This window comes from Asterias amurensis, chromosome 11 (assembly GCF_032118995.1).
Source record: "Asterias amurensis chromosome 11, ASM3211899v1".
NCBI classification, from domain to species: domain Eukaryota; kingdom Metazoa; phylum Echinodermata; class Asteroidea; order Forcipulatida; family Asteriidae; genus Asterias; species Asterias amurensis.
The window spans coordinates 1,658,355-1,684,749 of NC_092658.1; the positions used below are offsets into that span (position 1 = coordinate 1,658,355).

Sequence of the window (26,395 nt, forward strand, 5' to 3'; positions counted from 1 at the left end):
GAGCTAATCGAACGATCACACTCGCCCTCTCGTGGTGACGGCTTGCACCTCAGGTCACCCCCAAGTGACCCACTCCACAAGCAGGGCACTGGGGGCTGACCCAGGTGAGCCCGTCAAAGCTATTCGAACGCACCGGGGCAGACCAGGGTCGACCCAGGGAAGCTGAACGAACGCACCCTTATATTGCCAAGGACATCCCATACTTCATGCACGCGGAAATTTAGCCGCGGACACCGTTGTCAGTGAATCATTATTAGAGTGTCTTCATAAATCACTAGAGGGCGTCAACTACAACAAAACTTTAGCCTTTGAAAACATCTGGACTTTTTCTTTAAAACGCATGTGGACTCCAAATTCCACTTAGAACAGCATATAAACTCGACTTGCCAGAAACCTATTACAAAATCTGCAGCCAATCATTTATAATGAGTCTGAACTTCTTGAATGAGTCTTACGTCAGAGCACGCACGGAATGCCTGGCTTAAAAAAAGGTCTGGAGTGCTCCAAGATTCAACATAAACCACAAGGTGAATGAAAAAGGTCTCTAGAAATTAGTTAGGACGCCCTCTCTGTTCCAGTATATTCACCAAAGCCTTAAATTTAGAGCATGGAGAATCTTACATTGAGATACATTTTTATACGTCAATCGATTTTGCTGGGTTGAGAATTTAGTGTAAGGTGACACCATAGCGTTCAAGAAGCTTACTTATTATAAGAAAACACAGTAGGCCTACTAACCTGCTCCATCAGATACGTCGACCACTCGGCAGAGGTCTATCTTCATAGAGTTGTAATGCCAAGTGACAAGGCCCAGACAAGGCCCAGACAGGAAGCATGTTTTGGCTGAACCTTCCTATAGCACATGGTCACGCTCCAGTTCACACCGCCGACATTTTGAACGGGGAGATTTTGTATGTAATTTACCGACAGGGGTTCGAACCCATGTGGGCCAAGTGCGGGTTTGTGTGCATAGAGTGCTCCGTCGTCCGTGCTCAAATAATTCCATGGCGTGAAACAGATATGAAATGTCGCCCTCTTCCCTTTCATCGTGACTGTTCTCAGATATAAAATAGGGTGTACTATAGACAAAAGAGTGAGAAAATCATGCGCCAGGGCTCATACACAATGAATAAACACACAACTGTTTCAGTAAAACCGAAGATTTGAGAGCCATGGCTTTAAGAGATTGTTGAAAAACTTACATTCAAGTTGCCATGGGTTTGCTGACCTCGGGTTTGAGGCCTAAAGAATTTGCTCAATTTTTCTGTCAGGGGTAGAACCCCCTTTCCCCAAGATGTGTTTTCATTTTGGATGACCCGAATCCAGGTCACGTGGGGCTTGACCCATTTCTAGGTCAGTATGACCGGGACGCTGCTTCAAAATTTTACATAAACTTGCAAAATGACGCGGGCTACCGGTCAAAATATTATTTTTTTTTTGACAAGTTTCCAGGTCAAACCTAACCTACAGGAATGGGCCAGGGCAGGCAGACATATTATACCATACAAGAGGTATTACCTTTTCTAGTCCCACTAACGACACTTATGACAATAAACCACAACTATGCACAGTCGAACGCCAAACCAAATTCATTTATTAATTTTTATAAAGTTTTACCAAGATTAACTGTTTCAAAATAATGATGTTATAAACCGTACACCAATTAACAAATGTAGTTCATTTTTATGTTACAAATAATTCGTACACGTCAATCCTCAAACATGGTGTTGAGTGTTTTGTTAAAACCTGAAAGAGCCAATGTCAATTTGTGTACATGCGATTCTTGTTTGTCTACAACGTACATTATTATAAATAAACGCTATATCCAAAATGGCTGCTTTTGCCAACTTGTACTGGCACCGAAATTCTTTTATGGTTGTTCCAAAGTATCAGTGTCGGAATAATTTAATAATAGTGATGTTCGATGACAACAAATTTCAATGTCCCTTCATGGCCACCATAATAATAGAAAATAATCTTTAATCTATAAACATTGATCCCGAAGATGCTAAAATAGGAAAACTCAAAAACGAAAACGAATAACTTCACTAATCTCACAGGTCACAATGCATGTCACTCAATGTCAAGCATATTTTTGGTAAATTAGCTGATTCCAAAGTCAGCACAGTCTTTGTTTACTCAAATTGTGGAATTTTGATCGACAAGGAAATACAAAAAACATGCTGTTTTTAATTTTAAATGAGTGAGTTCTCCCCACCGTTGGCTGTGTATTTTTCCAAGGTTCCCAGTGAAGGCTAATAGAAATGCTATAGGAAATCAACGGTAGAGTACCTGCAAAATAGTTGTGTGACGTCACGAATGTGGCAGTTCGTCATCAGACTATGGTCGCTTTAGTTCTCGATGAAGTAAACATTCAACCGTCAATCAGAGATTGTTTTCAAGGCCCAGTTTAAGGGCAGTGGACACTATTGGTAGTTACTCAAAATAATGTTTAGCATAAAACTTATTTGGTAACGAGCAATGGAGCCGTTGATAGTATAAAAACACTGTGAGAAACCCTCTGAAGTAACGTAGTTTTTGAGAAAGATGTAATTTTTCACTCAAATATTTAAAAACTACAGGCTTGAAGCCATTTATCAAGCGCACAATTTTGTGCATGGGTGTTTTTTTCTTTCATCATTCTCTTGCAACTTTGATTATCAATATTGAGTCAAAAAGGTGAATTTTCTCCTTTGATGATGAACGATAATGAAAGAGTTGTTCGATAAATTATAAGACTACAAAAACAAATCCCACAGGCACATCGGGTGGTAGTAGAACCAATGACGTGTAGACCTATAAGAGCTTTCTATTTAGGTAAATATAAGAAAGCAGTTTCCATTCCCGCAACCCATCACGGGTTGCATTGAGGAAAAATGTCGAGAGAACAAAAATCACCTATAAAGCCAACAACAACAACAACCTTGTATTGCAGTACTAAAAAAAAGAAAAAATCTGACCTGTTTTTTTGTTGTATACTACTAATAATAACATTTTCATTAAAATATTTAATGGATTAGTGTTTGTTTAGGAAATTATTACCACTGCCTTGGGGCATGTTATCCATCATGACTTATGAAGTTAAGCCACGATGGCTGTGCTTGAAATGTGCATAGCCTTCTTATTTTTAGCATGGTGTCTTTGTTCCCAATCATGACAAACTCTTTCCCAAGTCTCACGTACGGACACGCATGCTAAATGACCAAACAAGACAACGCTAGAGTATATATTCCCGTTTTTACAAAATCACCCTTTACAATAATAATGTATCTGTGGGCCTGTGGGTGAGTACGTCAGTCCGTTGGAAATAATTTCGGAAATTCTTTACCCTTGCATTAAAAACGGGAGAGCTAACTGCGGTTTGCATTTGTCCTGGTGAGACCGGTGGGGTCAGGCGAACCCCTCTTCCTCTATATCTCGCACCAAACCCCTTCCCCAACCTTCACTCCAAACCCTAACCCTAAAACACACTTCCCATAAATGCATTGTTGTTTGACAACCAGTGTTTACTATTCAACTGTGCACGATCGAGGGCCACTCGTCGCTTTTTATGAAAATTCACAGAATTTTCTAAATTTTTAGTAATTTAATAAAGTTACCATCAACCCATTGTAGGGAACAACAAAAATGCACAAGTCACTTTAACTAGCGGCCAAGAACACTCTTATAGCGCCCTCTGTTGAAGGAAACTATTCTGTTTTAAACGCAAGCACTCCGGTGTTTTACTGGTCCCCTGTCCTCGAAGTGTGACGTCAGATGTGCAGGCTATCCGGTGTTCACGAACTTTTAAAAGCATTTTCACTGCTGCTCAAACAATACATTCCGTTTGAATGTTTCTATACTCCCGGGAATCTGCAGCCTGTCGTACGGGTTCAATGCTTTCCCAAATCATACTCCAATAAAAGGTCTGAAAGACCCCGCACCGAGCAGTCACTGTAGCAGCAATATTGCTTTAAAATAAACCTCCTAAAATCAATACATTCCATTTAGAAATCTGCTCGAAATTGCAATAAAAACACCATGTGTATCGGAGATGAAAACGACATTGCAAATACACCCGGTGTGTCTCTTCAAACAGTAGATGCAGATGCCGAGCCCATGCTTCCTCCTTCCTAGGAGTTTATCCAAACATCCGTCAACAAAATAGGTAGTTGTGGATTGGTTAATAATGGGACCTAGGTTGTTTTTATAATACTCGTCTCCCTCATAAATCTCGCGTTGTCTCGTGGTCCGAAGTGCAGAATGTTATTTCAACCGTCCGGTGATCAGTCGCTTCTATAATGGATGCCGACCGCGGGTTCAGCTGCCGGTGTTCACCACCGAGAGAGTTCCCTCGCAGCGAGGCCGTCCGACCCGCTGACGACGCATAACTCACCGTGGTCTTGGATCGCAAACGCACAAATGCAAAGGCGGACAGTGCACCCAGGACTACTCCAGCCACGATGACGGCCATACCGGAACCGAATAAATGAGCACTGCTAATAATGGCACCGGTCGTCAGGAGAATGACACCGACCAGGACTAATGGGGGACTCAGGATCAGTAAGGTGACAACGATTGTTCCGGCACATCCGTACCCATCGTCGTGATCTAGCGTGGAGTGCCGGCTACACCTCCGGCTGTTGTGCTGGCCGGATGCTTCGGACGATAACCGGACCCTAACCTCGGACCCGTCGCCGTAAGGGTCGCCCCCACATGTGCTGGCCGAGCGTCCGGGCTTCTGACCGGCCTCGCCATTCTCGTTCTTTTTGGCAGTGCAGCCGGGCACTAAGCCCCTCAAGTTGAATGGCATGGTTGTTTTAAAGTTGTCTTCTACACGTCTTCACCCCTTTCCTGTAAAGAAGTATAAGAATAAGGAAAGTTAAGCATGTGATTGGAGAGAAAATTACAAAAACGTTTTGGATTCAACAGGGCCTGTCATGAACCAAATAAAAAGCAAAACGCAGCAGTTAAAAATACTTTTAAAATTGTCATGGTTGCTGGGGTGGGGGGGATGTTGAGAGTATAACGGGGACATACTCTCCCAATCGTTTCTTAACATTTTGACCACACTCAAACATGTTGAGCTTTTGGTCAAATTGTAAAGCAATTTCTTGCATTAAACAAGGCTACTCGTTAACATGCACAGGCTCTGTTTGTTTTTTCAAGAATATAAACTCGCACCAGAGCGCTATCTTAGGGGATCTTTAAACCTTGGTCAAAACTTTCATTACAATTAACAATTTGACTTCCAGTACATTAAAGATAAAGTACCAAATATCTTATGCAGTTGGTCTGAGATAAAGTTGTTAATTTCATTGAAGCAATGAAATCTACGACTACTCCGCGTACATTATAGTCGAGACACCATCTCAAGAAAGTCAATATCAACATCACTAAACGGGATGATGAGGTTTCCCTTATAGACAAGACTCTCAGGTTCCAATCGTCTTCAGGTTTCCCTCAACACTTGAATATTAAGCTGGTGTTCACACGACAGCAATTTAACATGGGTCCTTTGCTTAACTTTTAGCATGGTTGTAAAATGTAGGAATTGTTTGACATAATTTTACAAGAGACCTGAACGGTAGAATTTTGTTTGTCCTTTCACACGAGGTAGATTTTGTAAAAGTTTACAACCATAATACAATTTTAGTAAGGGGCCCTTGCTAAATTGATCTCGTGTGAACATGGCCTAAAAAGTGACGGACACTGCCAGTCAACGTCGCAATTTAATTCCAAGAGACAATTATTGTTTTCTTTAAAAAAAAATGTGTGTAACAGTTTTACACCTGCTGCTGATGCGATTTCAATTATAAGCTGACGTTTTCATGATAGGATTTACCCTTTGCTTATAGGGTGTGAGAAAGTGATTATCCGTTCGTTAACGCGCATGAAGGTTAAATGCAGTTTAAGACAGTGGACACTATTGGTAATTGTCAAAGACTAGTCTTCACAGTTGGTGTATCTCAACATATGCATAAAATAACAAACCTGCGAAAATTTGAGCTCAATCGGTCGTCGAATTTTCGAGATAATAGTGAAAGAAACAACACCCTTGTCACACGAAGTTGTGTGCTTTCAGATGCTTGATTTCGAGACCTCAAATTCTAAACTTGAGGTCTCGAAATCAAATTCGTGCACTGCAAAAACGTTGGTCAAATCATTTGTTGGGCAAAGTAACTTCAACAATTATTGGTCGATAATTGCCCAACAAAACAAATAAATGGTCTTGTTGGGCAAACATTTTGTTTGCCCATTCTTTGTTTAAAAAGCGGAACAAAAGTTGGGCAAGTGTTGGGAAAATATTTCGTAATCTGAATTCATCATAACTGTTGGTTACACTTTTGCTTATTTATTGGGCAACTTTTTGGTAATTTTAATTAATCTCGATTGTTGGTTAAAATTATGCACATTAGTTGGTCAAAATCGTCCGATCATGCGCACTACGATTAAAGAGTTGCCAAAAAGTTGGGCATTAAACAGTAGAACAAAGATATTTTCCAACATGGCGAGTGGAGGAGTGGCTGTGACGAGCGGATTTGTCCAGTGGATATAGATCCAATTTGAAGGTGAGTTTTTAACTAAATATGAAGTTGTGTTTTCTATTCAGTCGTACATATAGTCGTGACAATTGCAGAGCGAGCAACACATTGACACTACTGTGATAGTTTCAGTTTTATCATGCCATTATGTGCAACGCCGGCTGTGGCATGTATGCGTGGTTGTTGTGTTGCTTTGTGTATGAAATACATGCATGGAACTATCTCTGCAATGCTTGCGCTGCAACTGTCACGACTGTGTACAACAACTGAACAGGAAACAAACTTTATTTAGTTAAAAACTAACCTTCCAAAGCATCTACAAACCACTGAGCACCCTCACGATTTAGAGAGAGATGCCAAGGTCACAACTCACCCCCGTTTGCCATCGTGGAAAATATATTTTATATGCCTGGTTGTATGACGTATCACACAAGAAACTGTAAATCAAAGGGTTAAATACATTCACCATTTGTTGGATAACACCGAAAATGGTTAAACATTTTAACTAGATCATGAATAAAATCATCGCCCAATAAGTGGGTAATTGATAATTATTAAATACCCAGAAAATGGGTAAACAAAAAACTACCCAACTGTTGGTTACCAAAATATACCCAACTATTGATGATGAAACATTACCCAATTATTTGGCAATCAGAGCGCCCAACTTTGATGGGTAATACTTTGCCCAAAAGATGGAGGAGTTCACTATTCGCCCTTAAATGGGTAAAAAGTTGGGCATTTTTTTTACCCAATTTTTTTACAGTGTGGAAAATTACTTCTTTCTCGAAAACTACGTCACTTCAGAGGGAGCTGTTTCTCACAATGTTTTATACCATCAACCTCTCCCCATTACTTGTTATCAAGAAAGGTTTTATGATGATAATTTTTTTGAGTAATTACCAATAGTGTCCACTGCCTTTAAACAAAATTAAATTGGGATCCTCATTTGTTTGCTCAATGGATTGCTTAGCATCCCCCCTAAAGAGAAGAAGAAGAAGAACTTTAGTGAAACCCTTTCAGGAAACAAAACCCATCACGTTTCACCAAGCTTTTCCGTTTATCTCGGTCGCGTCTTTGATTATCATGCGCCTCGAGAGTGAATTAATCCAAGGATGAGTTGCTGATATTTTTCTAGGAAAATCTAAGCAGATTTTATAGCGAATGTACTTTCCCCTATTCATAATACAGTGACGATAAGTATCTACTGTTTCTTTAAAAAACGTGTTATAAACGAATTGTTAACTTTCTTCGACACGGACGATGATGTCCAGTAGAAGACGATGATATCTGCAGTTAAATTTCACTCTACCTGAAATGTTAAGAGAACGCCAAGATCATGTTAAGAGAACACCAGAATTGCATAGATGTTATCTTAACACCCTATGGTTTTAGCTTTGATTCTCCCTTAGGTGTGAATTTTAACACCCAAGCTTGGTTTTCTTAGTGTAGATATTAAGATTCCTAAAGAAAAAGTGCTGCGTCATGATTGTGTGATGTTTTTTGTGATGTCTTTCAACTCACACAGTAAAAAGAAGTTTAAAAAAACACATCTAACAAGAAACGGCTAGACATGTCACGTACCAGAACAACAAAATCGAGAGAAGTTATGTTATCGGCCGTTGTGTGCACTTTTTTATGTTTAATTCGGTTGCCGCAATCAAAATAAAGCAATGGCAGTCTGCCATGGATCTCCACTACTTTCAAAAATTGGCTTGTCGTTGTGTGTGTCATCAAGGGTCAGCTGTCCTCATTTTTCGGTACGATATGAAAACCAAGGACAAAACAGAAATAGGAAAAAAGGGTTGTACATCATGGAAGCTAAACAAACTGCTCAACAAGAAATGTTGTGTACAAGTCTTTGTGAAACTGTAAATTGCGGGGGAAGGAAAGAACAAACAAAAAATGCTTCACAAGAGTGCATTTTTTGAGAAAGCGTGCAAATCAGCTCATCCAGAGATAGCCAGGACTCTTCCGTTCTCTCTACTGAAGATGGGTATAAAACACGAAAGTGAAAGGCTAATCCAGAGGGAACAACGTGCAGTGATTGAGTAGTCACTTTAGTGAGCAGACGTTTCCGTGCACCAGTCTGTGGGTCGGGACACATTTTTAATGTACTATAATCCCCCTAATAGTGTTGTTTTAAATTGTCTACTGTTTTTAGAAACACTTCTCAAATAAGATAGTAACTTTCTCAAATGGGAGACGAAAATGTTTGTCATTAAAATTTCAGGCTAGTTTAAATTGAAAAGGGGGAGAAAAACACCAGTCATGACCATTGGGGGATGGTCGTGATAGCACTATTTGTTGCGGTCCGATGGAGGTTGACTAATGACCAAGGAAATTCTATTTTCTCGACTGTGACAGTTTTTGACAGCTTTTTAGACGGAGATAACCACCTGAAAGATTGATTTGCTTGAATAAACGTCATAAAGAACTTTACGACTGATCAACGTAATAAAAAAGATGTGTGTGTGTAGCTATATAAGGTCTTCATAAACAAAGGTTGTACTGGTAAAAACGACAAGTCAACAAATATGTTGATAATCTTAAACTGCTGTTTGGATTGTTGAAGTTTAGATTTGGACAAAACCACATAAAGTTTACTTATAACTTATTAGGTGCCAATTTACTAAAACTGAGATGCGAAAAATGAAGATAAACCGCATCTTAGTCGGTTAGAATAGTATTGAATAACACAATATTGTACTAATGGTACCGATTCCAGAACAGATCTGTTCCCACAGTTTTCGTGCGTTGTATTACTTACTGAATTTTGAATTTTAAATATCTGTACTTTGGCTTTATAGTCTTGACACAAGAAGTCGTAGCAGTATTCTGACCACAAGCGCTGCGATTCGGATTTCGTTTGAAGGTAAAAAACAAACCCACAACAAATAACGCCTTGACGAAAGGCTACATTACGTCTGAATCGAGTTGCTAGTCTCGGTTTCAAGGTGATCGGGAGGTCAGCTTCCTTATAAAATGTCCATACTCTGAAGGCGCAGCTCAAAGGAATCCGTAAAACGATAGGTGTGCAATGTTTAATTGCACACCATTGCAAAGCATGATCTATGTGCACTCTGAATAACTCCCATTACAATCGAAGGTTTCTGTGTCATCCATCGGCAACGATAATGAGTTTAGGATTGATTCCTGTATCCGAAATGGGAGGGCTTGAACAGTTAGGCCAAGTAAAAATAAATACCAGTTGATTGTCCGGGTTTTTCTAAGCAGAGGAGGATAAGGGCCTTTTTTTATTTAATACTTTGCATTTCTTTCAATGGTGGCTTAAAAACAAATTACACAGGAAATTATTTTCTTTCGAAAGAAAATAAGGTAAAAAAACAAAAAAAAACGCGGCCACAAAATAGAATGAAGGACGGGGACGATCAACGTTGGAATTTTTTGTTTGGCCTAAGACTTCAATTTCCTTCCCATTTTATCCAGAGCTCCCTCGACCCCGTCGAAATCTTATCCACGGTTTACGATCGTGATGAGTACCCCCGTGTGCATGAGAACGAGTGGCACTTATATCATCACACCGGAGAGGGAAGGCGAGTGTGTATGCGTTACGCTGAGGATTAGCCATTTTTCATGCCTGGCTTTTACACTTCACCGATGCTTCGCACTTAGACTTGTTGACGGCATAACCATCAAGATTTCACACTCTCTCTCCCCCACTCATCTCATCTTATCTTGATCTTAAAACTCAAAAGATAAACTCCCCAGATGCACTTCTTAGATATTTTTGAGATGTGTTGTTATGAAGAGGGCCGGCTGATGTGGCGCTTATTGAGAGGGTTGAGGACGCTTTATGATTGGTCAGCGTTTAGACGCTTGAACGAGCTCGTCCCCAGAGGGAGGACATGGAGTGATTAAATTGGGGTCGATGATCAGATAGGTGCTACCTTAAAGAGGTTTGTGGCGACATTGTTGTACAGACGGCTTACAGCATTGCGATTATCGAGAAAAAGGAAGATTCAATATAAAAGTTTACAATGTCACGATGATTCGTACCTTAACATTTACACAGAAAGTACTGTAAGTGCTTTGCATTCACAATCTTCAATTGATTTTTCCCCTGGATGATTACAGTACAGACGTACTCTGCCCTTAAAGGCAATGGACACTATTGGTAATTACTAAAAATAATTATTAGCATAAAACTGTTCTCGGTGACGAGTAATGGGGAGAGGTTGATGGTATAAAACATTGTGAAGAAACAGCTTCCTCTGAAGTGCCATAGTTTTCGAGAAAGAAATATTTTCCATGAATTTGATTTCGAGACCTCAGATTTAGAACTTGAGGTCTCGAAATCAACCATCTAAACGCACACAACTTCGTGTGACAAGGGTGTTTTTTTCTTTCATTATTATCTCGCAAGTTCGACGACCGATTGAGCTCAAATTTTCACAGGTTTGTTATTCTATGCATATGTTGAGATACACCAAGTGAGAAGACTGGTCCTTGAAATTTACCAATAGTGTCCAGTGTCTAAACCTCTTCATTAAAACAAGACAGAAAGTGCGAAGCGAATATTCTTAACCCATCCATTAATATACACTACTTTCCAATACATGACAAAGTACATCAACCCAGCCCCTCATCATTTTCCATTGATTTAAAATCACACAGCTTCGAATTGTTACATTATAGGCACTCCATACATTTACGTGCATCGCGCAGACCTTGGTTGTTAACATGTCAGTGAACCACGCATGATGGGTGCAACTATTGTTTGAAGAAAAACATACAGCATCGGCCTCGTTTATAGTTTGTAGCCCTCGAAATATTCTATTCTAGACAGATTTGAGAGCCAATTGTTACCCGGGGTTGTTGACTTCTAACTTGAGGTATGTTAGATGGCATAGCCTAAAATAGGCCCTGAAGATGGTAATTTATTTGTCGAGAGGCGCGGGACATTTATCAAGATTGATGCTCGAACGTTTGGAAAATTACACCGGTGTATGGGTGTATGTTGGTGTTTTTATTTGGAGGGAGATATACATTCAAATTATAAGTATTACAAATACGTCACTGTAAAAAGCTTGATACTCCCAAGTATTTTTCATGTATTTTTGATCATTTAGCATTTTGCACTATCATCTATTTTATGAGAATTTTTGTAGTGGGTCGCACCCTCATGCATGTATATCGAGTCTTTGTCGGTGTCAGATGCAATTGTGTCCGCCATGCAATAGTATTCGCTCCGGACACTTTTGCATATGCAGTCGTGTCCGGGGCTATGCAAAAATCGTCCGGTGGACATGTACATATGTATGTGCGCGCGTGCAAGCACTCACTGATGATTTTATGATTTTATGATTTTATGATTGTAGCAAATACATCGGCCGAACATTTCCCACGTCATTCAGGACATGATGATGCATTAAGCTTGTAAAATAAATGACGAACATGTTCAGTCGACCAAGGGCGTTTAATTTACTGCAAGGACGGTTTTGCACGGGGGTGGACACAACTGCATGTGCAAATGTGTCCGGGCGGATACAATTGCAATATGCAGCAGCGTCTGGACGGACACGATTGCATATGCAAAACCGTCCGGCGGACATTATTGCATATGCAATAATGTCATCCAGATAGTATTGCATAGAGGACATAACTGCATGCGACATCGGCCGCGATCATGGTGGAAGAATATAGACGCACTCCCACGTTGAACTTATCCATGGGTTGATCTTACCCCAAACAAAAACAGTGCATTTTCATTTGTTCACAATCCCAAATAATGATGGTTTATAAAATTGCATTGAAATAACTTATGTGATGATGTATAATGCAAGAACAAAACCATGTAGTACCTGGCTTTTACATACGTTCTTCTAAGACCCCTTCTTCTGAAAATTTGAAGTCATAAAGTCATGACATAATGCTTTTGAAGGAAAATTATTTATATTTGGTATAACCGCTGAAATCATTCTCCCACGTCCCTGTGACCAGCAGAAACAGCCAGAGTCGCTTCATACGGATCTGTAAAACAACTAGCAACCAACAAACAAACAAACAAGCAACACAGGAAATCGGACTAAGCGTCACACAAAAGCCACATCAAGAAAATTCATTGTTACTTTTTGTTATAAAATTTATTAACATCCTTTTCTACCTTTCTTTACATTGTAAAAAAATAACAATTTATCTTCAAGTTAGTTTTTCTGCCTGACATTTTGCTATGTTCTCGGGATGCTTTTATATCCATAAATTTTAGCCGAGTGTTATAACGTTGCCGTTTTGGTAATCAGTTTCAATTATGAATACTTTTGGTTTATGAATTTACAAAATGATTATTTCTAGCAATTACTCGGTGGTACAAATCTTATCTACTTTCCTTTACTTTACACTTTGGTCAGTTTTTCTGCCAACATTTCTGTTCTGTTCTCAAAATGCTCTTACAGCTTTTACAACATGATCCTTGGGAGATCAATTTAGGTAGAAGCTAAATGTATAGAAGCTTGAGGTTAACGTTTTGCTTGTTATTACTTTTAACCATTACTTTTGATGGGTTTTATGAATTTAGAAAAATGATTTTATCTAGCACCATTTTACGCAATGGACCAATAACAATACTTGACGGGAACAAAATGCTCACATTTCTTTTTGTAAAGAGCTAACGGCATCGACCATTCATAACAAAGGGAAACCAAACCAGAATACTTTAAAGTTCATAGTACTATTTCAGTGATAGCATTCGTACACAGAACTGCATAGCTTTATTTCCGTCTGCATGTGTCAGATGTCAATGGTCGTGGCTCATGCGTGATGGACATCGGGTTGGGAAGTGCGCCAGCATCGATGGAGAGTCATGACTTTCCAGTTTATAGCTATTTACACAGTCACAAGATTAGTTGAGTTGGTTTGAGCTGCATCTATCCAGACTTGAACAGCAACACAGCAACCTGGCCGAGATAGAAGTAGATGAAGTGCTTGGTCTCGTGAGTGACGTAGCTGCCAAAGTTCCTACCCACGATGCAATGCCAGGTGGGGTTGTACTTCCGGTCGAACTCCTTCTTGATGTAGGCGGCAATGTCTTTCTCTACGTTGAACTTCTCCATGGCTTGGGTTGCGCACTCAATGGCGTCTTGCTGATGATCTTCGGCCATGTCGGCATTCTTGACTACAGCTTTGCGTTCAGACATAGTGACGGTTCTTGTATTTCTGCAGGAAAGAAATAAGAAACAGATTGTAAATACAGAGCAATTTTCAAGGCTGCACCATATTTCTGCAGGCTGTTAAAAAAATGAAAACATAGCAACTTGGGTTGTCAGACTGTTTCATTGTGACCAAAAATGCACGAGTGAGAAAAGTTGGCATACCTCCAAGACATTTTTTAGAAGAATAACGATATCCAGTGAAGCAATTTATAAACACATCCGTACAAACTCACAGCCGTAAAAATCAAACAAAACTTATTTTGCTAGCGTTGTTAATCGTTACTTTCGCAACAGCCCAACATCACTCAAATAGTGAGCTAAGATGGGCGTGTTTGCCAGCTTATACCCTCGACGGGTTTTTAGTCATTCTTCTATTCTGTGTCGAGCACAAACAGGACTAAACCAGTTTGTTTGGGAACTTTTGTGTTGCAAATTTTTCATTTGCCCTCAACAACCCCTCAACACAACCAATAGTGAAAGGACTATGTGGGTCCTTTTCTATGCACAATCAACTACCAAGAATCAACACAACAGGGTAGCTGCTAGTCATAGAAAAACTGAAAAAGTGCACGGTGTTGTTGTTACTATGGAATGTGCAGTCCCCCTTTGGAAAGTGAATTATTTGTAAATTCCTACCACGGAAGGTGGGATCAGCAGCAGGGAACACAGGGGGTGCCTTCAAAAGACTGAATTGAGTTAATGGCAGTGAACACTATTGGTAATTACTCAAAATAATAATTAGCATAAAACCTTACTTGGTAACGAGTAATGGGGAGAGGTTGATGGTATAAAACATTGTTAGAAACGGCTCCCTCTGAAGTGCCATAGTTTTTGAGAAAGAAGTAATTTTCCACGAATTTTATTTCGAGACCTCAGATTTAGAACTTGAGGTCTCAAAATCAACCATCTAAACGCACACAACTTCGTGTGACAAGGGTGTTTTTGTCTTTCATTATTATCTCGCAAGTTCGATGACCGATTGAGCTCAAATTTTCAAAGGTTTGTTATTTTATGCATATGTTGAAATACACCAACTGTGAAGGCTAGTCTTTGACAATTACCAATTGTGTCCAGTGTCTTTAAGTCCTCTTATTCTAAAGCACAAACTTGTGTTTGGCAGACTACGACCAGACAATTATGGTTAAACCATGGAGGAAAATTAGTATAAAATTTGCACACAATCACAATCACACACAATTTGTTTAAAATAAAATTTCACAGTTTTGTTTACAACTTTACTCTCTCATTGACAAAAGATGAAAAATTTTTATTCAAGAAATAGTTACCAAACACAATTGTTAAACTTACCAGTATATCTTGAAATTTTGTGATGTTTCCTGATTTCTTTCGGGTTGCTTTTGGGTCTCAGACTTGATGCTTGTCGAATGATGAAATATTTTGGATTCACTTTTGCTTGTACCCCTTGGAGCACCCCTTTGCCCTCCTCGCTGTTTGACGGCACCACGGTAACGCCAATTCCGCGTGTCTGATTGGTCCTTTGGTAGCTTTCTCTCGGTAGCTTGTAACATGCAGGAATATTGGGTGGTGATTGGCCTAGGCAGCGAAATGCTCTGTTCCTTTTCGCTGTGAATAAGGTGAGCTGCGGTAGCTCGTAACAAATGCAACTTGACATGCGCAGATTCATTTGAAGCCGTATCCAAATTGGCGGCTACAGCTACGGCTACAACTGTTGTTAAGAGTGTTGCTATGGACGTTGCTATTCAACGTGTGTTATGTATGGCGCGCGATCTAGCTTTAGCCGCCATTTCACTACGGACAATCGTCATAAACAGATAGATAATTAGGTAGATAATTAAATAAAAAGTTTACTTCAACGTTGCCTTTCAGTACACTGTATTAATTGTGACAATCCCAGCAATATCAACTTCACAAGCGGTGCGGCTGCTATCTATGTCTTGATAGTAGGCCACGCTGTAGGTAAATTTATAAAAAGATGGGCAGGCCTTAATTGTGACGTTGTGGTGATCAGTGACCCTTGATTAGATATACACTTTCGGACGGGCTTCAATGATCGAACATTTCCACCCTCCTAGCCTTTTCCTTACTGGAGTTTTGTTTTCATTTATTGATTTGTTTTTAAGCCGGAGCGGAAGCCGATGGATTGTACCAAAAACCGTCGCAGTGTAACAGTATGGCGCGCAGACGAGACATAACTATGACTAAACGTGTGGGATCCTTATCACAATAAATTCAAAATTCAGATGGAGGCGATCTGCCAGATTTGCCATAGACACTGATTCATACAGGGCCCACTTTCATAAAGCCTATAAGTACAGAAACGTATTCAGGTAACTGCCAAAGTCACATTATGTTTACATTGTTTGTGACTGGTGCCCACTGAATGTTTTGCTTAACAAAGATATTGGTCAAGCAGTGTTTTCTTCTAAACAACTTTATGAAAGTGCGCCCTTACCCCTGCACAATGCCAAAGTATTCGGTGTGAGGGTTGGGACTTAGACAATAGGCTGCAACGGTCTCCAGCACACACAGACTATTACACAGACTGCAGAATGGAACAAGCTTTCACAAAATACCTCAATGACATACCGATATTAAAGCCAGTGTACACTACTGGTAATTGTCAAAGACTAGTCTTCACAGTTTGTGTATCTCAACATTATTATGCATAAAATAACAAACCTGTGAAAATTTGAGCTCAATCGGTCGTCGAAGTGGCGAGATAATAATGAAAGAAAAAAACACCCATGTCACACGAAGTTGTGTGCTCTCTGATCAAATTCGTGGAAAATTAATTCTTTCTCGAAAACTACGTCACTTCAGAGGGAGCAGTTTCTCACAATGTTTTATACTGTCAACCTCTCCCCCATTAGTCGTAATCAAGAAAGGTTTTATGATGATAATTATTTTGAGTAATTACCAATAGTGTCCACTGCCTTTAAACTTAACCGACTGTAAGCATAATAGTTCGAATAATTTCAGAGAGTCACTTGCTAAAATGCGGTCATTCAAAAAGTGAGTGCGTGATGCGACGTAACACACAGCATATGCACATGCTGGTGTTGACGACCTCACTTTTTTGCAAGCTTTTCATTTAGTCACTAATATTGTGGTTCATTGCCATAACTTGGCCACACCCTCTAAAACAAATTATCCAAGACGTCGGCAAGTGAAATTGGTTCAAGAAGTATAAGCGCGCCCTCTGCCGGGGTTATCACAATTACATTACGAGTATAAAAAAGTAATGTATTGAACCAAGACTATCTTGTACGTTATTGACAACACGGCATGTGTTATTTTTGTTTCTGTTGCATCCATCGAAATTCTTGGCCAGTGTTTTCACTGTAAACATGTTCAATATCATACTTCGCCTGAAATAACAACTTTACCTGGATACTCATTACACGCTTCTGTAAGAATTCAAATTGTGCATAAAACAGTCGCAGGTCGCTGAAAAACAATAATCTACGGGGAATGTAATTTTAATAAACGAGAAAATTTGCATAACAATGAAAACAATGTTACGTCTGACCTCGACCAGGTGGTTTCTATGGTTTTAATTTCGCTTCTTCACGTGTCGTAAAATAAAATGCATTTTGGCGTGGCTGATGGCGTTCCAATCAGGGAAAAAAAAAAATTATCGCACAATGGTTCATGCTTATATTAAAAACTGAAAACTAATTGCATTATGATTGATTTTGATAGCAAGAGAAATTCACACGAATTATTTTTTTACTGTTGTGACAAATGATTTAGACTATAATTACTGAATATTACTTAGAACTGACAGATTGGAAGCAATCATAAAAATAAGCAATGCAACACATGCACACTTTTTTGTACTTTGTTGTATTTTTGTATATCTTCACTGCTATTGTGTGCAGTGTAATTTTACTAACTGCCTATAATGTTTTTGTAGTGCTGTTAACTAATTTTTTTTTAAAGCACTTCAATCCTTAAAATTGCCAAGGCCATGAAGGAAACATGAAAAACGCATCAACATTGGTTGCTTAATTCAAAATTAATTCGTTAATTCAAGGTGATCTTTTAAATAAATCAACTAGATACAAATGTGATGATTTTAGCCTCTGTCGACAACATTATAAATGCAAAAAATTACATGAAACAATTTAACAAACAAAAAAACAAAAAACTGTTAAAATGGTTTATCCCTTTCATAAGATCGACCGAAACATCTTCGTGTGGTGTTTATCTTAAAGGAACTTGATACTATTGATAATTGCTCAAAATAATTGTTAGCATTAAACAAAAATTGTAACAAGCAATGGAGAGCTTTTGATAGTACAAAACATTGTGAGAAACGGCTTCCTCTGAAGTAACTTCGTTTTCGAGAAAGAAGTTATTTCTCAAAAAAAACAATATGAATTTGATTTCGAGACCTCAGAATTTAATTTTAAGGTCTCGAAATCAAGCATCTGAAAGTACACAATTCGTGTGACAATGTTTTTTTCTTCCATTATTATCTCGCAACTTCGACGACCAATGCGTTCAATTTTTCACAGGTTTGTTATATTGTGCATATGTTGAGATACACCAAGTGAGAAGACTGGTCTTTGACAACTACCAATAGTGTCCAGTGTCTTTAAATGGTTCGTCGTCAGTCATTCAATTAGGTTACTGCACTTTTGAAGACAACATTATACAAGGACATTTCATTGTTGCACTTGGATATTTTTTGTGCAAGCGTCTCAAACAAAGGTATAAGCTAATGTTTCCAGTTCTTGTGCGATATTTTGTTTCATACAAATGATTGCTTCAAGGTGTTACATTTCGTTTCACCAAAGGAATTGCTTCACTGTAATTTCCAGTCCTGGTTTACGCATACAGCATGACTTGCCTAACGGGCGAATAGCATGGCATGCATCCACTCTATTTTTAGGCAACCGTCTGATGAGAATAATGGTTCCAACCATTTTCTTTGTTTTACAAACCTCATGATCGCAGTGTGAGCCTAGAGTTGGTGGGTCCACGGGGCATGAGAGGAAAGACTGGCCCCAGTAACCTAAACCTCTATTTCCCTGTATTCCCTCTGCGATGGATAAATAAAAAATTGAGAGAATATTTTAGCTCATGATTCCAGCGTTTTCCCTTGTCAATTACGTGGATCGTTTTATCTTCGCGTCAAAGGAATGTGCATGCCGTTGATTAGCATAATTCACATCATAAATTAGCCCCCCCCCCCCATGCGGAGCGAGCGATATGATATTCAGCATAACAAAATTAGCATTAGACAGTAATATTGTCACTTGTTTAATGGAATTTGATCACTAAGCGAAAGTACAGTCCCGGTCAATTTTCTACCTTCCACCCAGGTAGCAGACAGTTCTTTTCAGAACTGAGAAGTCTCCCGAATTCCCCCAAAAACCTACTCCGCGGTAGTAGAATATAACGCAGTACAGGTTCTCTCAAAAGAACATATACCCAGCAAGTAGATACGCACGTGTTACAGCAATATTATCAATAACATTGTAAACCCATAGTAGTTAAGATGAATGACACCAATTGTTATTTATTGCATCGCAATTTGTTTGCTTCGTTTGTTTTATTGCCGTTCGTCAATTAGCGTAATTATAATTTGTAAAATAATATACGCATGGTTTGTAAATCAGCATATTATAGGCAAGCCTTGAGTGTGTTAAAACATTGGAATCGTTGAAGTGCACAATTTTGTTTTCATCTCAAGTAGAATGAAAACTTGAGGGTTACAAAAATGTTTGACTTTGCCCTGTGTTTGACAGTTGAGCACGTGATGACACGCATGACTCAATTAATAAAACTTGCTTGACGCGCTAGAGAAGGTAGCCCTAAATAGACTAGGTAAATTAGCATATTCAAATAGATGGTTCAGTATTCGGCTGTTATGGGATAGTTCACATATGCAAATTAGCATATTCAACTAAAGCTTTTTTAATTTTTGGCAGTAATAGTATAGTAAGCGTAGGTTAATTTGCATAATCCTTAAGCGTGTTCAATATTCGGCGTTAATAGGGTAGTAAGCATAAATTAGCATATTCAATTAGCTGGTTCAACGTTTGGCAGTTGTAGAATATTAAATGGTCTATAAGAGCGTCAATATTTAATGGTTGGTTGTTTAATGGTATTTCGCATGGGAAAGTTACTATCCTTTTAATTCTTGAAACACAGAGGCATTATGATAATTCACGTCAATTTTGAGCTTCTACTTTCACCAAGGCCCAAGAAACTAATTTGTATAGACGCTAATTAACGTAATATCAACATTATAGCGCTGGGCTTTCCAACCCGGATCGACAAATGCAAGGTGCGAGTACATCATTATCTGATAAATGCTTTCCTATAGAAAAATACACGTTCCTTAAAATAAAATAAAACAGTTTAAAACATCAACAGTCATTTACAATAGTGGCGAGCTATAGAGGTGCCACAATTCAGGATGACAGTGTTATTGTCCGATATGAGGTATCACAACCATGTTCTCAAACTTTAACACACTATTTTCCCTTATTTTACAGAAGTACCACCCCTCCTCGCCAAAAATGAATATAAAAGAGATTCAAAGAACACAATAAATTCACAAAAGGTGGGACATGCCCCATAAGGCAGAGCTCCGTAAAACGGTATAAATACACGATGCTTGGTTTTGTACTCACGGAGACCACGCTCGATATAAATTATAAACACTTACACTTTCTCTTTATGCATGATTACAGACCCTCTTTAAAACGGGCAATCACGTCCCCTTCTTTAATAAACCAACATTCTGATGAGACTTGCAGTAGAACAAGCAAAATCAGTTAACAGGAATCATGATGTTGGGCAGAGTCAGTATCCCCAAAGTTCTCATTTTAAACACACAATTTTCCTCTTTTACGGAAGTATCCTTCCTAAAATCCTGAGTTTCCAAGCACACACTATTGAGACACAATTTGGGCAACGGTGGGACACCTAGCCCATAGGTGACCTTGCACTTTCGTAACAGTACAGCACCTTTATCACGGTGTGGCCATCTTGATTTTACTCCATTCCAACTCATTGTAACCAAACTGGACGAAATAATAGTCTGGTGCTATGTTTGCGCAATGGATGTTAGCATTCATTACTGTTAAGGAAGCAGGGAACACGACCAAGATGGTGACAGCGTGATAAAGGTCTATATAGGGCTAGGGGAACACCATGCCCCAAATATTGAGCACCAAAATGTGACAAGTTAAATTGGCAGAGCTCCGTGCAAATGTTATGCCGTGTTTTGTTACCGTCATCACAAAGAGTTCATACTCAACACAAAAATAAATACACTTGCACCTTGTCTTTATGATTACAGACTGTCTTTAAAACGAGCAACCACACCCTTTCTTTGAATAAAACCAACATCATGATAAGACTTTCAGTAGAACAAGCAAATTCAGTAAAAACAGGAATCACGGTTGGTTCACATCTTGAACTACCGCGGGGGCACTTCGGGGAGGGACCCTGGGGCGAATTTACTGATGGGTTCTTCAAGAAGTGTTGCATACTCTCCGCCTCCTCGCTGACAACCCTCCCGCACTCTCTCGGCATCCGGTGACAGTTTACTGACAGTTTGTCGAAACAGATTGGCATTTCTTATTTCTCTTCTTTCCTTTTCTTATTATTTTTATACTTAGAGTGGATAGTATACAAGTTTTTGTCTGCATTTGGTGATCGATTTGTGAGGAATTTGAGAAGGAAACGCAATAAGCAAAAATATGGCAATTTATGAATCTTAAGTGAGCGTCTTTATTTTGCATTTTCTGACATTTAAATGCATACAAATAGCGATTCGGTGACTATAAAAAGAAAAAGCTCTCCATTATCTTGATTAAAATATTGAGATTTTGTCTTAAGTGAGATTCATCCTAACTTTGATCCCCAAAATTAATTACAATTAACACTGACTTAAATAAAGCAATGCAGCTGTTGATATAACATTTTGAGAAATAGCCTAACTCCGTTTAAACGAATGTGGTTTCAGACAGAGGGACTTGAAAACATTTCAATGTGAGATATGTCTCTGCATGAAACGCTTCTCACAACGTGCCTTCCAATTACAGATCATCTGCGCGGATATTACCGCTCCAGAATGATCTCAACAAAGCTACCACCTTTTATAAATGAACATCTCACAGTTTAGTTTTATTGTCTACATCTACATTTATGATAAGATTCAAACAATCAAACGATTCCGAAAAAACCCCAAAGATGTTTTGCTTCTAAATTGGGGTCTGACTTGATGAAGATCAAGGCCTGCAGCTGAATTTATAAACTATCTTAATTTAGAGTGGCTGGAAAGTAGGGCCAGTGGAATGAAATCCTACAACCGCAATCAGAACCCAACACTATTCGTATTGACCGTACTGTCCCTGGTGTGCTCACTGGGTTCACCCGCCCCGCCCAACACGCAGCCGAACATGTCGAGAAGTTTCCCCGCGGTATTGAAAGGTTTCGGATCGTATCTAGCCCCAAATCCCTAAGGTCTACCCTCATCTAACAAACTTCCCCGTTTTCCCGATCCCCTGCCTTGCAAAAAAAGAAAAAAAAAAAAAAGAGAGGAGAGGACCAAAAGAGAACTCATGCCCTTTTCGAATCCACGGTTTCGGCTTTAGGTTCGGTTTCAGGCAGGCTCCGTTCTCTTGTCTGAAGCCCTGACCACGTAAAAACAAAGCACGCGTAATTTGTCAAAACACCCGCGGGGCCAAGCTAGCTAGCCTGAGCCGAATCTGGAGCCGAAACCTTGGTTTCGAAAAGGGCCATAGAATTTGTTTTAATCCAATCGAGGTTTGAGCACATACAACAGTCGTACGTTATGTTTGGATGTATAGTCCCGGACTCTTTGAGAAGATAATGGACACTTCATGGTTACGCCATGTATTTCTTGCAACCATTATGAGATAATCTTAACAATTTCATGCACTGCTGTTGTAATATTGTTTTTACAACCCACATACGCAAAACCTTCATTGTCTGTCCTATATTCACCGTTGTTCATAAGACGGGAATATTATTATTGAACTAAAAGATCAAATGAATATGAAGGGGGGGTTGGGCAGGCTGACCTAGATATCTGAAAGGAAGAGAAGTGACGTGAAATGTGGGTCAATGGCGACTTGCGATATGCGTTAATTCAATTGTCACATGTCAAAGTGACATCTATATAGCAATGCCAATGGTTTCGATATAGTCTGCTATGTTATGACCATACGTGAAAAATGTCACCAAATACGAGGTGAAAAAGAGAAAGGAACAAAAAACAGTTCGCGCGCGAAATTCTCTTACTGGTGGTATCGACTTATTACGTTATACTTTCGTTGTAGGTGACGTGACAACGCGCGCAATATATAAATCCGTTTTTATGTTTTTAGAGTATATCTTTTTTTACAGGTTTAGGCCTGTCTGACCTTCGACAACTTAGGCTTATAACAAGTTTTACTTTGGGTAATTCTTTTCCAAATGAGCTTATTCAAAATCAAGCTTTATGCTGCAATTTAGTGTTTTAATAAGAATGAACAAAAGTATACGTGTCTTTTCTTTCCCTGCTCCCAAATGCATGAAAGCCACTCGTGCACAAAGGGAAGGGCATTCACGCGCAAAGCTTTCGGCTTTTAGTAGATTAGTTCTTGATGAATTTAATGCTCAGTAAACGGAATTACTTGCTGGTATTAAGACACAAAACATCCTTTCTGTTTCGACAGGGAAAACGTAAAAAAAAAAAAAAATTAATCCTCTAACTAAGATTACCTCTCAAAAATTATTTTCCTGTTTCAATATCGATAAGGGCAATCATGCGCAAAGCTCCCAGTTTTTAATATATTTGTTCTTGATGAATTTAATGCTCAAGAAACGGAATTAATTGCTGGTACTAAGATACCACAAATCCTTCATGTTGAAGATCGTTTTCACGTTCTCAAACAGAAACAAAAAATCCTCTCACTAAGATTTCCTCTTTTCCCATGCTCCAAAAATGCATGAAGGTCATCCATGCGCAAAGCTTTCGGTTTTTAATAGATTTGTTCTTCATAAATACCCAAGGAACGCTATTACTTGCTGGTATGAAGACATCAAAAATCCTTCATGTTGAAGAATTTTTTCACATTTTCAATTTGAGAAAAAAAATCCTTTCACTAAAGATGTCATCACTTCACACTTCACTAGCAAACGTCGAAGCTGTTGCTAACTTGCAATACATTTCAGCTTTTAATAGATTGAGTACCCAAGGAAAATGAATTACTTGGTGGAGTAAGACATAACAAATACTTCATGGTGTGTGAGGGAAGAACGTTTTCACATTTCCAAAACGAAAACATCATCATCTCAATATAAGGTGTCATCACTTCACGCTTCGCTTGCAAACGCCGAGGCTGTTGCTGACTTTCAATTTAGTTCGCTTGAAATATTGTCAACACAAACAAACTGTTTTCACAAGTCGATAAATCTAAGTCTAAATCGTCAGATTTGAGAGAGAGAGATAGGGGGGGGGGGGCACACAGAAAGTGAAATCTCCAATCAGCCGCAAGATCGTGTTAAGAACACCGTTTCTTAATAATAATCCCACCTCAATGCCAATCTGATTTATTTCGAAAACAGGTCTTTCTTATGTCGTCTGAGGTCTAAATAGTTCGCTTGAACACGATTATTATTCTCAGCGCATGATTTAATTTTTGTTCGCTCGGCCTGGTATAGTATGACTCATACTGCCTATTATTATATGCACACAGATCATAACATTGTTTAGTGAAGGGATTTTACTTTAACATGTATATTTGTTTTCAAAGATAAACGTCATAGTAAAATACACGCATATTGTGAAAACGGCGAGAAAAACAGTTATTATTCTCAAAGCTTATACAAAATGTATCGTGAAATTTTGCTTACAATACGAAATATTCAATACTAGAAATTCAATCGTAAGAAATAGAATAGCCATAACTGTTTAAACCCGAGAAAAGAATAGGCAGCACTTGCAGCATGACTAACGACTTGTCATCAAGTCTACCACCGTACTATACCCGAAGCAACCGCTAGCTAAGGGCCTAAAGTTTCTTTAAGTGTTTCTTATTGGAAGTTATAAAACAAAAATATTGACTGTTTTTTTTACTCGTGTTATAGTTTAAAAAAAGAGTCCTCCCGAGGTCACAATACCCAGCCAGAGCAGTCAATGATTGTCATCCCTTGGGAACTCTATCAAAGATGCCGAGTCTCATCACAAAGTTCCATAAATTATGGGCTTCATTTCTAGAGATTCCCACAAGCCCTGCATATTCGTGCCATTGATTCTCTAGATGGAGAAGTGGAGAGTTAGCATTGATTGCACAAAGAGAAAGGACCTTTCTCAGTGATTGCACCAACCATCGTGCCCATTGCATTTCACTTCTACAGACCTGTTCGGTCTCTCTAATTAATTGGTGCCTTTGGAGGTGCGTCTCCGTGGGATGTGTGTCTCCCGATGGTACAACACAACTTCCATATCTTAAAGGTATAAATACGCAATGACGGAATGAACAATGACTGTAGGCCTAGATTTTATATGATCCACTTTCTCGTCAATTTTGAAGGTTATACAATCAATCAATCAATCAATCAGTCAATCAATCAATCAATCAATCAATCAAAAATAATTTGTATAGTGCCTAAATCAAAAGTTTGCTCAAAGGCGCTGAGGCACAGAAGAAATAAAAAGTTATTGATGGTATTTAGGCCTCCTGCATTACCATTGTTGTATCATTAGTGATGAATTACGTCTACTGTTAAATATTTCGAAGTTTCATTACAAGAACAACTTGCTCACAAACATCGTATGAACTAAATGAAAAAGACTGCACACATATCGGAACATTTAGAAAGGAACAATTAAATAGGAACACTTAATAGTTGACGACAACGCAAGCAGTCTGTGTGCACTCCTCGCTTTGAACTGCGTCATTAGACCTGGAAATCAGCTCAATCCAACACAATTATATGAAACAATACACACTATATGCAAAATAGCCAATCAACCAAAATGCTATCTCTATCTTCTTCAATCTAAAAGCAGTTAATTACCAGTAATTTTTATATAAATAATATATGATGAAGCAATGTTTAAACATGAAACAAGACATTCTTTTCAAACTCAAAACATTGGTTTATGACAAAGCAAGTTTTGTGGGTGCACTCCTTGCTTCAAACCATGTCAACAAACCTTTTTTAATCTCCGTACAAAAGTTCAAAACCTTCGAATGGATAAACAAAAGAATAGTTTACACAAATCTTGTGATTTTCCCCCATCAAAACAACCCCGTAATGGACAGTCCATGTCAGCAAAAACAAAAATCTGGAGAGTTCGTGACTGTACATTTTACAAAAACAAAAACCCACGGTTCTATGATTATTCATCTGGACGAAGAATCCATAAATAGACGTCGTGAAATGTGATATTTAGACCTCAGATCGATCGTTCCTTTTCCATTTCCAGATTTGTTTTGCATCTTCGGAACAACAAAGATTTCGTGTGTTTTAAGGCATTGCATGGTGAGGTATCGATGTATGTTTGGGTTGCGGTAACAATCTACTTTGCTGCGTAGATTTGTGCTCTATTGGAACTTGCTTTTTATTCTGTACTGCCACGTATAGTAGATTTTTTGAATTCAGGAGACTACTGTACTATCAAGGTCTGAAAAGAAGTGTCCTACTTATTAACCTGCCTGAACGAAGAATAAGAAAATCGAC

The 26,395-nt window shown here is 38.8% G+C and overlaps 2 protein-coding genes across 3 annotated transcripts in view; both read right to left on the reverse strand.

The window, feature by feature from the left end:
• Positions 1-1,578: 1,578 nt before the first annotated feature.
• LOC139944063 (uncharacterized) overlaps positions 1,579-26,395 on the reverse strand; it is a 48,792-nt gene continuing 23,975 nt past the window's right edge. The window contains exon 2 of the mRNA XM_071941018.1: positions 1,579-4,833. Coding sequence (XP_071797119.1) covers positions 4,205-4,792 — 588 coding nt within the window. The 5' untranslated portion in view covers positions 4,793-4,833 and the 3' untranslated portion in view covers positions 1,579-4,204. The remainder of the gene's footprint in view (positions 4,834-26,395) is intronic.
• Positions 12,606-15,142, reverse strand: LOC139944562 (dynein light chain LC6, flagellar outer arm-like). 2 transcript variants are annotated; one of them, XM_071941611.1, is made up of 2 exons: positions 15,005-15,142; positions 12,606-13,700 (listed from the first exon to the last, which is right to left on the reverse strand). In XM_071941611.1, the coding sequence occupies exon 2, from the start codon at positions 13,679-13,681 to the stop codon at positions 13,412-13,414; it is 270 nt and encodes an 89-aa protein (XP_071797712.1). In that variant the 5' UTR covers positions 13,682-13,700; positions 15,005-15,142; the 3' UTR covers positions 12,606-13,411. The 2 variants fall into 2 exon arrangements, with proteins under 2 accessions (XP_071797712.1, XP_071797711.1); XM_071941610.1 differs by lacking the exon at positions 15,005-15,142 and adding an exon at positions 13,859-14,011.